The following is an 18,500-nucleotide window of genomic DNA, read 5'->3' as shown; positions in this document are numbered from 1 at the left end:
GACCCCGGACCTTCCCGCACAACCTGTTGCCGCCACAGCTGGAGCACCTGCGCTCGCTAGACCGCACTCTCCGGTTCCTGACGTCCGCTCACCGGGAGCGGCCCCAGGGCCTCTCGCCCCGTCGCTCCGGGACTCCCACCGCGCGCGCGCCCCTCGCCCTCACACAGCCTCAGTGACCCCAGCGCCCCTCTGGTCTCAACCGAGGGGGGCCCAGACTCCAGCGGACTCTTCGGACTCCAGGCCCTGGAGTTCTGCACGCCTGTGCGCTCTGCGGCGCCCGGGACCCCTGCGACCCCGAGCCTTTCACGCCCCGAGTGATCCCCAACCCTCCTGCTCTCCCCCCCCTCCCCCGCTCCCCCCCTCGCCCAACCCCCTTAGTCTCCTGTTCCCCGCGTTCCCTTGGCTTTGGCACCGGTCTGGCCCTCCGTTCCGCCCCGGGCTTGCTCACCCCCTTTCCCCGTCTAGCCATCCCTCCCCTGAGACCCAGCGTCACCCTGGCCACAGCCCCCAGCCCCAGGCCACCTGGGCCTCGACCTCATGTCCCCACTGGGCCTCCGCTGGCTCCCCACGCATCCTCTTAGCCCTAAGTCCGCTGCTTTACGTCCGTCCTCACCCTGCCCGTCCACCCGACACGTTTCAAAATCCCCGGCCAGCCACGTCCATCCCCTCTCTCAGTGCCACCCCGGAGTCCTGCGTATGCTGTGCAGCCGTGTGGCCTCAGCACGCCACCCCTGCTTCTCCGCGGCACGTCTGGGTGCCTGTAGGGGGCGCACAGCTTTAACCCTTATTATTCTCCTCAAACCGAGAATGCCTGTTAGAAGAACCTTTTCATTGCCATTTGCGGGCGAGCTAGAGACCTCAGCTGAGCCTGGGCCACCTGGACCCTTAACCCGCCTTACCCTTCCCTTCCCTTCTCAGGGTCATGTGACCACTTTCCTACCGGAAACCAGTCCCTGCGCCATCAGTTACCCTTTCTCCGCATTCTTCAGCCTTTTCCGTTCAACTAGCTCTTTCCACACAGGCAGGTTTCTGCCTTTGTGAATTAAAAAACAGAAGAAAACGTTCCCTCTGTCACCTTCTTACTCTCTCCTATTTCTCCTGTCTCCATGAAATCTGCATGTGCTATCTCTTTTGTCTAATGCTTCATTAATTCTTCTTTATTCGTGGAAATCTTGTTGTTACTGTTACTCACTTAGGCCTGACACCCCAATAAGATGTCCTAAATTCGTTTGGTCCTTTTGTAATATTTGACATTGGTGTAACATCTCCCAACGTAAAACAAAAGACACCTGTGACTGCACATTACATTCCAGCTACTGGCCCTTTCTCTGCTTCTCTTTGAACCAGAACAGGCAAGTTTCTACTTCTCTTCTTACCCTCTCTGTAAACACATTGCAATCAGGCTTTTGTCCATGCCACCTCATGAAAACGACTTCTGTCAAGATTGCCAGTGACCTTCAGGTTGTCAAATCCATGGTCACTTTTTATTCCTTATGCTACTTTTTTTTTATGTTTATTTATTTTGAGAGATTGAGAGCATGTGTGAGCCGGAGAGGGAGAGAGGAAGAGAGAGAGAGAATGCCAAGCAGGCTCCATTCATACTCTCTGCACAGAGCCATGGGGCTCAATCCCACCAACAGTGAGATCATGATCTGAGCGGAAATCAGGAGTCAGATGCTTAATCGACTGAACCACCCAAGTGCCCCTGCTTATGCTACTTTATATGAGACACAATGGATCACTCTTTGTTTACTTTCTTTGCTGGTTTTTATTCTACCTTTGCTGGTCCTCTTCTTCCCAAATTCTAAATATTGAAGAGGTCAGACCTCTCTTCCATCTACTCTCACTTCCTAGGAGATCTCAACTAGTCCCATGGCTTTAAGTGTCATCTGTACCCCAGTGACTCCCAAATAAGGATGTTCAGCCAGACTTTTCACCACACTCCAGATTTATATTTCTACTTGGATGCCAGGACATACTGTTGGCTCAATGTTTACAACACATTTAGGATCCAGTCACTTCTCATTATTTCCACTATTTTTTTTTTTTTTTTGAGAGAGAGAGAGAGCATGTGCATGTGCACACACGTGAGCGGGGGGAAGGGGTAGAAGGAGAGGGTGAAAGGAATCTTAAGCAGGCTCCACACCCAGCACGGAGCTCTGTCTTGGGACCATGAGATCACGACCTGAGCCAAAGTCAAGAGTCAGAGGGTTAACTGCAACTGAGCCATCCAAGCAACCCTCGCTACTCCCACTTCTAACACTCTGGTCCAGGCCTTGTCATCCCTCACCTGGAGTTTTGCCACAGTTTCCTCTCTGCTCTACCATCTCCGCCGTTGCAACCAGAGTGATCCTTTTAAATCAGGACTCGAATCCTATCACCTCTGTCGAATTTTTCTAACGTCTCCTCATACGACTCAGAATAAAAGCCAAAGTCTTATATAAACTGCAATGTCCTCTCCAGTCTTTCAGCCTCATCTAACAGCCTACCCTCCTTCACGCCACTCCAGCATTTCTAGCCTTCTTGATCTCCTTCAACCACACCCAAGCACACGTACCCTCAAGGCTTTTTCTTTCCTGTTCCCTCTGCACAGTACTCCTCCCCAAGATAGCCACAGGACTCCTGTGCTCACTTTCTTGAGGCTATTTGAAGATTCACCTCAGAGCAGATTTCCATAGTGGTTCCTCCCACTCCCATTATTTTTTAGCCTACCTTACTTTGCCTTATTTTCTTCATGGTGCTTAGTTCCACCTGACATTTTATATGTTTATGTATTCATATACATACATATTTTATAGATTTATATATGATGTATTTATACACATAAATTATGTATTTATGTATCTGTCTCCCTTGACTAGAATGTAAACTCCACAAGGGCAAGGCTTATTGTCTTTTGTTTGCTAATATACCCCTAGCACCTAAAACAGTTCCTGACATTTAATAAATATTTGTTGACTAAATGAATTAATTGGCCAGTCCCTCCTCTCTTCTGTGGTCTCGACTACACACTCCCCAGTTCTCTACATTTCTGACTGTTTATCAGTGCCTTTTATGGGCTTGTTTCCAACTGCTCTTAAGAGCTGGTTTTTAAGGACTTTTCCAAGTCCATTTTCCCTTCTCCTTTTATACATTCACCGTGAATGATTTTATCTTTTCCCATAATTTAAACTACCATCAAACATTTATTTTCAGTTTACCCTCTCTCTTGGGCTCCAATCCTGTATTTCAACTTTGTTAAATAACTTTACCTGGGTACACCATAGGCACCACACACTCAAGCTGCCCCAAATTGAACTCCTATAGCCTCTTCATTCCATTCCTCTACCCCCATTCTTTCTCCCCCTTTGTTCCATCTGTCAAGCTCAAAACTACCCACTGTATTGTCTGAGGCAGTTGTGAGAAAATGTAATGCTAATGAGCTCCATCTCTAGAATCAGGACTGGGTTTGAATCCAGGCCTACTACTATTTAGCTGTGTGTCTTTGGATAGACCCTTCCACAGTCCTCTGTTTCCTTATCTGTACAACAGGGAGAATCATAGCACTTAATTTTGTCACGTTGTTGTGAAATCAGTCAAGGTTTGTTGAGAATTTATGCAGTTCCTGGCACATATTAATAATGCATGAAATAAATGTTATCTTTTATATTATTAGATTCACATCTCTTTCTCACCTAATTATAGTAAAATGTTTTCTGAGCAACTACTCTGTGTGTACCTCGTGTTACACATACAGTCACGCCTACTATTTAATTTGTTAATTTGGGTGCCTACTCTATCCATAGCTATGTACATCTTCACAATAACCTACAAAGGAGCTGTCATTTCCATTTTACACAAGGGGAAACTAAGACTTAAACTTTCCAGTGTCTCACAGTCAGTAAATGGCAGAGCCTGGATTCTAGTCCAGGATTTCGGGGTACACAGAAGTTTTTCTTTAGTTGCTTACTACATTTCATTGGTTGTGTTCACTCACATATTTATCAAGAATTTATTGCATGCCAGTAGTATAATGTGTGAGCACGCAGACTGCAGCCAGATTGTCAGGACGCAATTCTCAGATCTGTGTCTTTGCTGTCTGACCTTGGGCAGTTTAGTTAATTTCTCTGAGCCTTGTTTTCCTCATCTGTAAGTTGGAATAATAATAGTACTTACCTTATATGGTTTTGATAAAGATGCAAATGCTTACAACAATATCTGGCTAGAAGGAGGTGTAGAAGTTGTGGGAACATAAGAGAGGTGAAACCTTCAGGGTTGGCTGATTAGAAATGTAAGGAGAGATTTCTAGAAGTGGCCCTTGAACTAAGTCTTTAAAAACAGAGAGAGTGAGGCAAGCGTATTTCAGGCAGTAGCATAATATATATAAACACATAGAGGCAAGAGAGAACATGGTGTTCTCAGAGTCCTCAATGACATGGCTATAAAGGCTATTTAAATGAGCAGGATTTGGTTTGAAGCTGAGCAAGGACATTTGGACGAATGGCTATTGCTCTTCAGAGAATCTTGTGGTACAACAGGTCTCTTTTTACCAGACTTATTTCTTTGTTGGCATGACTATGTACCTATTTATTTATTTACTTTAATGTTTACTTTTTTGAGAGAGAGAGAATCTGTGTGTGTGCATGGCGGGGAGGGGCAGAGAGAGGGAAACGGAGGATCCAAAGCACTCCGCTAAGAGTGGAGAGCCCAATGCAGGGCTTGAACTCACAAACCTGTGAGATCATGACTTGAGCCAAAATAAGACATTTAATTGACTGAGCCACCCAGGTGCCCCATACCTATTTATTTTTTAATCTCCGATTTCTGTAGTGGCTGGCATATGGTACACACCCCAATTTACAAAATCTTTGATATGACTGAAGCTTAGGGTATATATGAGGACACGGCTAGATATTGATAAATATGAGCTTTGGTGCCTTTAAAGGCATTATTTAGACAGAGAAAAGAGTATTTGAATGTTTGATTTTAAAAATTAATATTTTATTAAAGTTACTAATATTAAAAATCCATCTTTCCTTGAGCATTTAAGTTTAGTTTATAAATGTTATTCTAAATCAGATTATTAGATTACTTATGCTCAATAAGATTATCTCATTCTAAAGGTTTTTTTTTAATGTTTATTTATTTTTGAGAGAGCACAAGTCGGGGAAGGCGCAGAGAGAGGGGGACAGAAGATCCAAAGCGGGCCGTGTGCTGACAGGCTGACAGAAGCAACGGATGTGGGGTTAGAACTCATTAACCACGAGATCATGACCTGAGCTGAAGTCAGACGCTCAGCCCCTCAGCCAACTAAGCCACCCAGGTGCCCTCATTCTAAACTTTTAATCTTGTCGTAGGCTAGCAAATGAAATAATTATTTAAATAACATTATTGTTATGTTTTCTATTTATAAATTTAAACTCATTTAATTATAAACTTAATATAGTTCATTTCTTTAAGTATCTCAATTGTCTTAATAAGAAAACTTCCCACTTTTTTTTTAATGTTTATTTTTGAGAGAGAGAGAGAGCATGAAAGGGGGAGGAGAAGAGAGAGAGGGAGACACAGAATCCGAAGCAGGCTCTAGGCTCCGAGCTGTCAGCACAGAGCCCGATGCAGGGCTCAAACTCATGAACCGTGAGATCATGACCTGAGCCGAAGTCGGACACTTAACTGACTGAGCCACCCAGGCTCCCCAAAACCTTCCCACTCTCTTAAATAATTCTTATAAATATTGGGGCGCCTGGGGTGGCTCAGTCGGTTGAGCGGCCGGCTTCGGCTCAGGTCATGATCTCGCGGTCCATGAGTTTAAGCCCCGTGTCGGGCTCTATGCTGACAGCTCAGAACCTGGAGCCTGTTTCAGATTCTGTGTCTCCCTCTCTCTGACCCTCCCCCCTTCATGCTCTGTCTCTCTCTGTCTCAAAAATAAATAAACGTTGAAAAAAATTAAAAAATAAAATAAAATAAATATCATAAGTCAAACTAATAAATATAATGAACCTCAGATTCCCTAAAAATGTCCTAAATCTCTTTATAAACTTAGTAAGATTTTGACTTAAAATTATAAGCCATAATCAATTTCACATTTTAAGCTAGAATGACAAAGTTGACCTGTTACTCTAATAAGCCAAATTCTCTTAAACATAGAAATGCATAAAATACCAAATACTCGCAGTAATTCTAGCTTTTTATGGTCTTGAACATGTCCTATCTTTGTTCCTTACCTTCTCAACATTGTAAGTTATTCACTCACTAAGGAAGCATCTATTTTATCCCATGCAATTTTTAAAGTTCCCTTCTCTTGTACTTTTCAGAGTACATCTCAGTTTCCTGAGATGTCATATGATCAGAGGACGCTGGCTGGGGTCCAGGGATTCTCTGAGAGTCTGGACTTTACTTAAGACTCTGACTGGTTCTCCTTCTACCTCTCTGGCCCCTCTTCTTCAGTTGCTTTGGCTAGATTCTTCACATCTCCCCAAACTTGATGATGGACTTATCTCCCTTGATCTCACCCATTGTCATGTCTTTAAATAGCATCTATACGGTGATGACTCCCAAGTTTCTATCTTTAGCCTACTCTCTCTGAATTCCTTTATCCAGTTGCCTACTCATCATACCCACTCAGATGCCTCATAGGCATCTTAATATGTTCAAAACTGAGTTCTTTCTTCTCCCCACACAACCCAGTGTCTTCCAGTTTCCCCCCATCTCAGTTAATGGTATCTCCATTTCTGGTTAACCTGTCAAAAATTTTAGTGTCTTCCCTGACTCCACACTGACTTACCAGCAAATCCTGTTGGCCCTGCCCTCAAAATATACCCTGAACTATTCTATTCTCCTTCATACTACTTACATCATTCCTATGTTGATTCAAGCTATTATCTCTTACCTGCATTATTCCAGTGGCCTCCTAGTCACCCTGCTTCTGCCCATGTCCAGACAAGCTACTCTCAATCCAGTGATTTATTAACACATAAATCAGATTATCATCCTCCCAGCTCCCGTCTCACTCAAAGAAAAAGCCAGAGTCTTTTTGGTGGACTACAAGGCCCACCATAATTCTGCACCCCACAATTTTGACATCATCTTCTACTGCTCTCCCCTTCACTCTCTCTGTACCAACTATATTGCCTTTGCTGCTCTTCCTTCAGCTCATCCAGCTGACTCCTAGCTCAGGGCCTTTGTTCTTACTCTCTTCTCTGCCTGGGATGCACTTTTCCCAGATATCTGCATGGCTCATTCTCTCACTTCCTACAAGTCTCTGGTGAAAATCTAGTCAAAAGACCTTCCCTGTACACTTATTTATTTTTAAGTTTTTGTTTAAATTATATTTAATTGGGTACCTGGGTGGCTTAGTCATTAAGCATCTAACTTCGGCTCAGGTCATAATCTCACGATTCATGAGTTCAAGCCCCACATTTGGTGAGCATGAGCCCCGCTTAGGGTAAAACATGAGCCCCTGCTTCAGATGAGCCCTGCTTCTCTCTCAAAATTAATATAATATAATATAATATAATATAATATAATATAATATTCCATTTTGTTAGCATACAGTGCAATATTAATTTCAGGTGTACAATATAGTGAGCAACTCAACACTTTCAATAAGACCTGGTACTCACACAAGTGCACTCCTTAATCCCTATCACCAATTTAACCCATCTCCCCACCCACCTCCCTATTAGTAACCCTCAGTCCTCTATGGTTAAGTCTGTTTCTTGGTTTGCCTCCTTCTTTCTCCCCCCCCTTTACTCCTTTGTTTTGTTTCTTTTTAAGTTTTTATTTAAATTCTATTTAGTTAGCATACAGCATAATATTAATCAGCACTTCCATACATCACCTGGTGCTCATCACAAGACTGTACACTTATTTAAATTTCATCCATCACCTTACACACACTTCCTCCCACACTCCATCTCTGGTTGACTTTTTTCCTTGGTACTTATCCCCTCCTTATGTTTATTTCACTTATTAATCTTGTTTATTGTCTCTTCTCACCATGGAGTATGAATTCCATGAAACCAAGGATTTTAACCTGTTTTGTTCACTGCTGTATTTTCAGAATCTAGAGTAGTGCTCAATAAATATGTGTTAAATGTATGGGTAAAAGAATATAACTGCAATCTTATAAATTAGCAAATTGAGCAAGTACCCTACACAACATAGATATGAATTGTGTATCTACTTTGCCTTCACAGAGATTTTTGCAACCACCTACATGATAGAATTATTTTATTATATTTTTTATTTATTTAGCTCTTTTGTAGGAAAACTGTAGATTTTTTAACCTTGCAGAGTTTTGTGGTTTTTTCATGGATATTTTTTTATCACGTCTCATTGAAATACACAACTCTTACAGATTTTAAATATCTCAATAAATTCTAGATCTCTCTTTTTAAAATGTATTTATTTTGAGAGAGAGAGGGAATGCAAGTGGGGAAGGGGCGAAGGGAGAGAGGGAGAGAGAGAAAATCCCAAGCAAGCTCCACACTGTCAGTGCAGAGCCTGATGTGGGGCTCAAACTCACAAACTGTGAGATCATGACCTGAGCTGAAGTTGGACACAACCAACTGAGCCACCCAGGAGCCCAAATTCTAGATCTCTTAAGGCTTTCTTCAATTATTTGGTCACAACTCAGAACTGGATGAGAATGGGAACAGTCAGGAGCTAGATATTAAGGGATCTTGTATCTATAGTAAAGAGATTATATTTTATCCTGAAAGAAGATGGGAGCTATTGAAAGGTTGCAAAGAGAGTGACATGGTCAGATTTGCATGTTAGGTAAGGTCATTCTGGAGGTGAACTGGAAGATGGATTTGACAAGAGGAAGCTAAAAGCAGAAAAATCAGTCAAGAGTCTATGAAAATAGTCCAAATGAAAGGTGAAGAGAGCCTGCACCATCAGTTCCAAACTCTGTATTTTCAACTCCAGCCTTTCTCCTGAGCTCCAGGCCTATATATTCGACTGCCTATTTGAATCTCCACTTGGAGGCCTAATAGGCATCTCACATTAACATTCAAAATAGAGCATTTGGTTTCCCTTCTAATCTCCTCTCTTAGCCTTCCCCTTTTTGGCTAATAATACCACCATGTATCAAATTGTTCTCATAAAAATTAGGAATCATTTTGATATCTCTCTCCCTATCATTTACCCCTGCAAATATAGACACATCAGATCCTCTTCCAAATTCTTTTGGCTCATCTTCCAAACTATAACATGAACCCTTCCACTTTTCACCACTGATATCATTACCTACCACCCTAGTCCAAGCTACATCCATCTCCAGATCATTCTAATGCTCTCTTAACTGACTGGTTTCCCACTTTTGCCTCCTCTCACCCTTCTGCACTAGTCCAGTTTCCAACCAGCAGCTGAAGTCGTTATCTTTTTTCAATGTTTATTTATTACTTTTTTTGAAAGAGAGAGCATGTGAGCAGGGGAGGGGGAAAGGGGGGCAGTATATAGAGGATCTGAAGCAGGCCCCGCACTGACAGCAGAGAGCCTGATGCAGGGCTCAAACCCATGAACCATGAGATCATGACCTGAGCTGAAGTTGACCACTAACCGACTGAGCCACCCAAGCACCCCTGAAGTCATTATCTTAAAATATATCCCCTGCTCTCAACCTCCAGTGGCTTTCCCTCACACTCAAAATAAAACCAAAATTCTGGAGGCACCTGGGTGGCCCAGTAGGTTGAGCATCAGACTCTTGATTTCGGCTCAGATCATGATCCCAGGGTTGTGAGATCAAGCTCTGCCTTGAGCTCCTTGCTGAGCATGGAGCATGCTTGGGATTCTCCCTCTCATTCTCTGTCTCTGTCTCTCTCTCCCCTGCTCACGTGTGCGTGTGCTTGCTCGCTCGCTCTCTCCCAAATTAAAAAAAAAAAAAAAATCTTGCCTACCTAGCTGATCTCGTCTCATACCACTTTTCTCCTAAACCCCATTCTTTACTTTCTTTTCATGCCTTAAAGCAGAACATATCAGGCCACTCCCACCTTTTCTTGAGCCGTTCCCTCTACCTAGAACTCTTCCCCTAGCTCTTTATATGCCAACTCCTTTTTATCATTCAAGTGTCAATTCAAATGTCACTTCATTAGAAAGGACTTATCTCACTTTATAAGCAAAAGCACCCCTCCCCATGAAATATCCTCTTTATTAAACCACCCTGTCTTGTTTTTTTTGTGCAGTGAACCACAAACTGAAGGTATGCTTACCATTCCGTTGTTTATTATTCGTCTCCTCCATGGAATGGAAGCTCTGTGAGAGCATGGGTTTTTCTGTCTGGATCTACAAATACACTGAAATTTCCACATCCATAGTAGACATCTGACACATAGTAGATGCTCAGTAAATCTATTCAATGGTGGTTAATGGAATGGACCTGAATTAAAGCTGCAACCTTGGAGAGAGAAAGGAAGGGACTGAGAGATTTTAAAGAGCTGGGCCAGGCTATGAGTTCCACAAAGGCAGTGTTCAGTTCACTGGTGACTCCCAAGCAGCAGACCTTCTTGACCCATAGATGATTAAATATTTATTCCATGAACAAATAAAATTGGTGAGTTTCAGTGGCCCATTTGGTCAGGAAAAGAAGATAAGGAGGAATTAAAGATGGCCTTGGGTTTCTGGCTTGGGCTACCCAGGTATAAGTAATAGAGCTGGAATTGAAACGTCAGTCTGTCTCACTGCATCTTCTTTTGTGCACTGCCTAGATGGCTGATTCTGATCCTGGAGAAAGAAACTATGACAACATGCTGAAAATGCTGTCAGACCTGAATAAAGACTTGGAAAAGCTACTAGAAGAGATGGAGAAAATCTCAGGTACAATGTCTTCCCCCTTACGTCCAGTAGCTCAGATTCTTCCTACACTGCTGAGCTCAAATCAAGTGCCTTAACAGGCCTTCCCTGACCACTTCTCAGCTTCTATACCATGTAACTACTATGCCACAAAATTTGACAATACCACTAAATATTTCCTTGCATTATTTTCTGATTACTTTATGTGTGTTTTCATGTTGCTTCTTCAACTGGACTATTATCCTCCTGTGGGCAGAAATAGTGATTTCTTTTTTGTAACTGGGCACAGTACCAAACCCAAGCTCAAGTATTCAGAAAATGACAATGTTAATATAACACCTATGAACAGAATTGGAACATTCTTCCTGTGAGTCGTTTCAATAGAAAGAGTTCAGAGTAATAGCGCTAAGACTGATGAGGTGCTGAAATGGGAGGTACAGTTAGTTCAGTGGAATAGAACAAGAATAGAGTTGAACAAATTTCTCCATTTTTGAATAAGAATGTTAGTCTGTTAGTCCACATGTTTCCACTAAGTGATAACCAGCAGTGGTGGAGATACTATTATAATTTCTTTGTTTTTTTAAGACTTTATTTTGGGGACACCTGGGTGGCTCAGTCAGTTAAGCATCCAACTCTTGGGTTTGGCTCAGAACATGATCTCACAGTTCGTTAGATCAAGCCCCCAGTCAGGCTCTGTGATGACAGTGTGGAACCTACTTCAGATTCTCTCTCGTACCTCTCTCTGCCCCTCCCATGTGCTCTTTCTCTCTCTCTCTGTCTAAATAAATAAATAAACCTAAACAAAAAAGGCTTTATTTTTAAGTGATCTCTACACCCAGTGTGGGGTTTGAACTCACAGCCCTGAGATCAAGAGTCACGTGGCCTACTGACTGAGTCAGCCAGGCATCCCCCCACCATTATAATTTCTTTAATTTGTTCTTTACTAATTCAGAATATGTATAATTCTTTAATTTATAAGCCTAAGTTTTATTAGAGAAAATAATAATGTAAAACAAATTTTAGAAAGCGTGCATACTCTACTCAAAATGAGAAACAGCCTTTTTTTAAGGACATTTTTAGTTTGCAAACAATCTCCATTTATTACAACAGGCTTTAGAAAATTTCTACTTCAGTGGTGCCTGGGTGGCTCAGTTGGTAAGCGTCCAACTTCAGCTCAGGTCATGATCTCACGGTTTGTGAGTTCAAGCCCCGCGTCGGGCTCTGTGCTGACAGCTTGGAGCCTGAAGCCTACTTCGGATTCTGTGTCTCCCCCTCTCTCTGCCCCTCCCCTGCTCATGCTCTGTCTCTCTCTATCTCTCAATAATGAATAAAGTTTAAAAAAAAAATTAGAAAATTTCTACTTGAAATGTTGGCAATTTTTTTGCCTATGTACTTGAAAGTTTTTTATATTTTGTAAACTGTCTTTTAAAAATGTTCTAGGGGGCACCTGGATGACTCAGTCAGTTCAGCGTCCAACTCCTGATTTCAGCCCAGGTCATAATCTCATGGTCCATGGGTTCAAGCCCCGCTTGGGGTTCTGTCTCCCTCTCTCTCTGCCCTTCCCCTGCTTATGCAGTCTCTCACTTTCTCTATCTCTCTCAAAATAAATACACTTTAAAAATAAATAAATAAACAAATGAATAATTAATTAATTAAAAAGTCCTATAATTTGTTTTCTACCAAAAGTTATATAATTCCTTCAATCTAATAAAATATTCTCCTATCTAACAGTATTCACTTAGTACCTACTATATGCTATTGTAGGATTAGGATGGAATAGAGATATCAAATAGAGATGCTCCTTCATTAAAAGAAGTAGGTAGGGGGCCAGAAACAGACATCAAGATGACTAATTATAATTTAAATATGTAAATTAAAACATTTTAATTTTCTATTAAAACTGTAATCTAGTAAATGCTGATAATGGTGTATACCAACTACTGGGGAGGGAGCAGAGAAGAAAGAGAGGCTGACTGCTTGGGGAGGCAAGTGAGGCTCTGAACAGCGCATTAGGGAAGGAATTCAGATTGGACAGATGAGGTAGGGATGCTGGAGGTAGAGAGGAGGGGCAGTCCTGTAGAAGAAATAGCCAGATGTGTGTGTGCCAGTGAGGGAAAGCTGGGCATAGGGAGCAAGATTAGCGCATGAGAACCACAAGAGGGCAGGCCAAAGAAGAGGCTGAAAAGGTGAGAAGAAGGGTCTTCAACATCAGCCTAAGGAATTTGACCTTTCTTTTCCTTTGTTTCTTTTCTTATTTAGGTAATAGATAGCCACTGGGATTTCAAGGAAGACACTTGGTTTTAGAAAGATACCTCTGGTAACCAAGGAGGGATGGTTTGGAGAGGGATGACTAGTGGAAGGATCAATTATGAAGCTTTGCAAAACTAAAAGCTAAAAAGGAACTAGCCTTAACTCTGGCTTGGCACTGAGAACAAGACGGAAATAGCAGACTTCTGTGATAGACTCTCTTGATTTGTAAGAGGTCTTTATGTATTAAGACTATAAAGTCTGGGGCACCTGGGTGTCTCAGTTGGTTGAGCCTCTGACTTCGGCTCAGGTCATGATCTCTCAGGTTTGTGAGTTCAAGTCCCAAGTTGGCCTACTGCTGTCAGCGCAGAGCCCACTTTTGAATCCTCTGCTCCCCTCTCTCTCTGCCCCTCCCCTGCTTTCAGATGCTTGCTCCGTCTCTCAAAATAAATAAATAAACTTTAAAAAAACTTTAAAAAAAGGATTTAAAACAAAAAGAAAATATTTCCCTAATCTGAGATTAGGGAAATATTTACTTATATTTTCTCCTACTTTACTTTGTGTTCCTCTTTTTAAAATTTTTAAAATTTTTATTTATTCATTTTGAGAGAGACAGAGACAGTGTGAGTGGGGGAGAGGCAAAGAGCAAGAGAGAGCAAGAGCGAGAGAGAGAGAGAGAGAGAGAGAGAGAGAGAGAGAAAGAATCCCAAGCAGGCTCTACACTGCCAGCACAGAGCCCAGTGCAGGGCTCGAACCCACAAACCGTGAGATCATGACCTGAGCCAAAACCAAGAATTGGACCGACTGAGCTACCCAGGCACCCCTCTTTGTGTTCCTTTTTAACATTTACTTCCAAACCACCCGGTGTGCCAAAGGAACCAAACAGCATATTGCATTTTTATTTAGATCTGCTAGCGACTCTTTTTTCAGCAAATATTCCAATAATACTTAAGGTAGTAGCTAAGTAAGTTATTAAGTAACAATAGTTAAGTCAGTTAATGTTGCTAAGGTAATAGTGTTATTAAAAATACTCTCTCCTTTCAAGATAAGGTTGACAGGTATTTATATTGAAATAAGTCACATAAAACACTCAGCTTTGACAATTTTGTAAATGTGAGTAAAATTAAAGTTGTCTGATACTTGCAACTATTATATTTAAGCAGCTACACTTCTTGAAAGGCTTGTGCATTTCTTTTCTCACGGGAATGAAAAAGGTTTAGCGTATGTACACTTGGCATAAGTGAGGCTTTTATCATGCACAATTCCCCACCCTCTCCGCTTGGTGCTTTTTCCACATCACACCCCTTGAATTGATACAAGGTCCATTGTTTGCTCTTTAGCTGATTCTTTCCTTAGTTTTAGTTTCACATATTTTCCTCTTTTTTATAATTCTATTTTTATATAAATGTTCTGCACAGTAGTCTGATTTGGGGGTAATATAAGTCTTTGTAGAAATTTCTTGAGGCGCCTGAATGGCTCAGTTGGTTAAGTGTCCAACTTAATTTCAGCTCAGGTCATGATCTTACAATTTGTGGGTTCAAGCCCCGTGTCAGGCTCTGTGCTGACAGAGTGGAGCCTGCTTGGGATTCTCTCCCTCCCTCTTTCTGCCCCTTCCCTGCTTGCATGCATGTTCTCCCCCTCTCTCTGAAAAAAATAAATGTACTTAGTATATAGATCTTGAGTGTTCTCACCACACAAAATAAATAATAACTGTGAGGTGATAGAAATGTTAATTACCTTGTCTGTGGTAATCATTTCATAATGTATACAAATATCAAAACATCACATTGTATGCCTTAAATATATACAATTTTTTATCTCAGTTATACTTTTAAAAAGCTGGAAAAATATAATCTCAGAGCCAAAGAAATATCATGACTTGGGGGCAGGGTTAAAGCACCATTCATTCATTCATTCACTCAACAAGTACTTCCTGAATGAACACATGCCAAGCCCTGCACTTTAATTGCTTATAATCTAATGGGGGAAATAAATGTATAGACATATAAATGCAGTATACAGGGGTGCCTGGATGGCTCAGTCAACTAAGCATCTGATTCTTGATTTCCGGTCAGGTCATGATCTCATAGTCATGATGAGCCCTGTGTCGGGATCTGTGCTGAGCATGGAGCCTGCTTGGGATTCTCTCTCTCTGCTTCTCTCTCTGCCCCTCCCCACCACCCTCTCTCTCTCTCAAAATAAAATAAACATTTAATAAATAAATAAACAATTAATAAATGCAGTATACTATGTTAATTGGTATAATAAAAGGAGAGTAAAGTTCCAGTGAGATTTGGAATCGATGGCTGAAATCTGTCTGGTAAATTATGGAAATTTTTTTTGAGAGAGAGACAGAGTGTGAGTGGGGGAGGAGCAGAGAGAGAAGGAGACACAGAATCCAAAGCGGGCTCCAGGCTCTGAGCTGTGAGCACAGAGCCTGATGCAGGGCTCGAACTCACAAACCACGAGATCATGACCCGAGCTGAAGTCGGACACTTACCGACTGAGCCACTCAGGTGCCCCTAAATTATGGAAATTTTTAAGAGGAAGCATGAAGCATTTCTCTGAAGTAGGAGTTGTTAGGAGTTTCTCAAATAGACAAGTGATGGGCAAGGCTTTCAAATAGAACAATTTGTGCCAAGGAACAAAAGTAGAAGAAAGTTGGTTGGATTTAATGTTAAACTTCTACAGAATAAACTACAAGTGGAAGTGGAAGAGAATAAATCTAAATGAATCATTTGGGGTCAAATCATGAAAGACTTTGTGTACCACACTAAGAAGTCATTCTGTAGTCAACAGGGGAATAATTGAAGAAAGCTAAGCAGAGGAAAAACATAAAGATTTATAGAAAGGGTTTAGAAAGATTATATAGCGGTGTGGAAGAGATTGGAAGCTACCTCAGCAATGACCTCACAGATAAATATTACCAGATACAGCATTGGTGGTATAGTGGCGAGCAAAGCTGCCTTCCAAATACATGAAATGATAAGCCACTGTGAGTGAAAGTCCACAGAAGCAAGAGTCAACATATTTAGATCTCCAAGGACTATAGGTGATGTCAGATGCAGAATGCAAATAGCTGTGTATAAAGTGGCTACAGAAGTAATGGATGCAGTTACAAAGATGAGTATAAAAGAAACTCAAGGGGGGCGCCTGGGTGGCTCAGTCGGTTAAGCGGCCGACTTCAGCTCAGGTCATGATCTCACGGTCCGTGAGTTCGAGCCCCGCATCGGGCTCTGTGCTGACAGCTCAGAGCCTGGAGCCTGTTTCAGATTCTGTGTCTCCCTCTCTCTCTGCCCCTCCCCCGTTCATGCTCTGTCTCTCTCTGTCTCAAAAATAAATAAACGTTAAAAAAAATTTTTTTTAAATAAAAGAAACTCAAGGATAGACATTTTTGAAAAGAACAAATGGAGTCTCTTAAAAAGAAAAATATAACTGTGAGATAAAAACGAAATCAACAACAGTTGAAGAGATGATTAATTGCAGGATAGTGCATCAAAAAGAGATAAAGAAAGTAAAAGTATGAAGAGATTAAGAGACTTGTGATATAGACCAAGAAGTTCTAATATATACCTCATTAGCATCTCAGGAAAAAAAGACATTAGAGACAATGGAATAATGGCAATACCTAATAATATAATGTCTGTGAATTTTCCAGAACTAATGAAAAATTGAATCATAGATCCAAGAAACAAAATACATTAAGTAAAATAAAATTATATCCATACCTAGACACATAATAGTGAAACTTCAGAACACCAAAGACAAAGAGAAAAACTACAGGAAACCAGAGAGAGAGAGAGAGATCAAAGGAGTAACAATTGGAGTGAACTTTGATAAATGGACTAAATGCGCCAATCAAAAGACATAGGGTATCAGAATGGAGTGAACTTTGAACAATAATTGTGAGAACCAGAACTTAGTGGAATAATATCTAAATGTCATAAAAACACTATTGATGCAGAATTATGCATCCAACAAAATTATCATTCAGTAATGAGGAAAAAATAAAGACATTTTCAAATGAATAAAAACTTACAATATTTGTCACAAAGAGACCTGCTTTAAAGGAACTACTAAAAGTTTTACTTAAGTAAAAGGAATATGATCTCAGAAGGAAGGTCTGAAATGCACAGGGCAATGGAAAACAAATAAAATATTAAACATGAAGGTAAATCCTATGAATAGTTCATTAAGTACATTTTCTCCCTTCCACATTACTTCCTGTGACAGTGTTGCTAAATCTTCTGCCACCACATAGCAAGTATCTCCTCTCCCCTAGTTTCCAATAAGAGTTTCCTCACTTTTCTGTAAATCCTCATTGGCAGCCTCCTCAAACTCCAAATCCTATGAACAGTGTGCTCAAGGTACTTTAATCTTTCACTAATGCTTTCCTCAGAATCCTTACAGCTTTTCCAGCTCCCATCCCCTGAAACACTCCAAAGCCACTCCTACATTTCACAGTTTTGTTACAGGAGCACTTACTCAAGTACCAAAATCTGTATTAGTTATCTATTGCTTCATAACAAGTTAACCCAAATTTAGCAACTGAAAACAAAAAATATTTATTATCACACAGTTTCTGAAGATCAGGAATCTAGGAGTAGCTAAGCTGGGCTCTGGATATGTATTTTATGAGTTTGCAGTCAAACTGTTGGCTGTGGTTTCAATCTCCAGATGTTTGACCAGAGGCTGGAGAATCTCCTTCTGAGCTCACATAGCTGTTGGCAGGCCACTTTCTATGTGGCCTCACCAGAAGGCTGTTCATAACATAAACTTACCCCAGAGCAATTACATGTAATATAATATAGTATAATACTACATACACACATGAAAGAGCCAGAGACAGAAGGTACGATCTTTTATAAGCTCATCTTAGAAGTGACATACCATCACTTCTGTCATATTTTACTTGTCACATGGATCTACTCTAGTACAGTGTGAGAGAGAACTACATAAGGGTGTGATTAGCAGAAGGCCGGGACTACTACAGGGCTCAACTTGGAAGCTGGCTACCACACTTACGCAGAACATCTAAAACACATGTAATTGGAGATAATATGTTACATGAAAGATAAGTGTACAAAAGTTAATTGCATTTACATATACCAGCAACAAGGAATTAGAACACATTTTTTAAAGGCATTTACAACAGTAACACACAACCATACACATGCACGTGCATAGACACATCTATTAATTCCCCTGGAAGAAATGTAACAAGAAATGTGCAAGGCCTATATGCAGAAAATTATAAAACTTGACTAACAGATACTAAAGATCAAAATAAATGGAGCTGTAGCTACATTTATGAATAGAAAGACTTAAAGTAATATGTCTGTTCTCCCCAGAGTTCATCATTTGCTTTAAAGTAGTTTTAGTGAAAATCCTAATAGGGTTTATCATGGAACTTGACAAGTTTATTCTAAAACATTTATGAGAGACTTACAACCCAAAAATAGCTAAGATATTTCTGAGAA

General features: G+C 41.0%; 1 protein-coding gene across 2 annotated transcripts in view; it reads left to right on the top strand.

Moving 5' to 3' along the window:
• SYCE3 (synaptonemal complex central element protein 3) overlaps positions 1-18,500 on the top strand; it is a 30,585-nt gene that overhangs the window by 649 nt on the left and 11,436 nt on the right. For both annotated transcript variants that reach the window (XR_008288940.1, XM_015085924.3), the window contains exon 2: positions 10,689-10,797. Coding sequence is in view for 1 of the 2 variants with exons in the window: in XM_015085924.3 (XP_014941410.1) it covers positions 10,689-10,797 (109 nt within the window). In the remaining variant the exon portion in view is untranslated. The remainder of the gene's footprint in view (positions 1-10,688; positions 10,798-18,500) is intronic.

This window comes from Acinonyx jubatus, chromosome B4 (genome assembly GCF_027475565.1).
Source record: "Acinonyx jubatus isolate Ajub_Pintada_27869175 chromosome B4, VMU_Ajub_asm_v1.0, whole genome shotgun sequence".
In the NCBI taxonomy this organism is placed as follows: domain Eukaryota; kingdom Metazoa; phylum Chordata; class Mammalia; order Carnivora; family Felidae; genus Acinonyx; species Acinonyx jubatus.
Note: the sequence above shows the minus strand (reverse complement) of the source record. Positions and strands in the feature narration are given on the sequence as shown.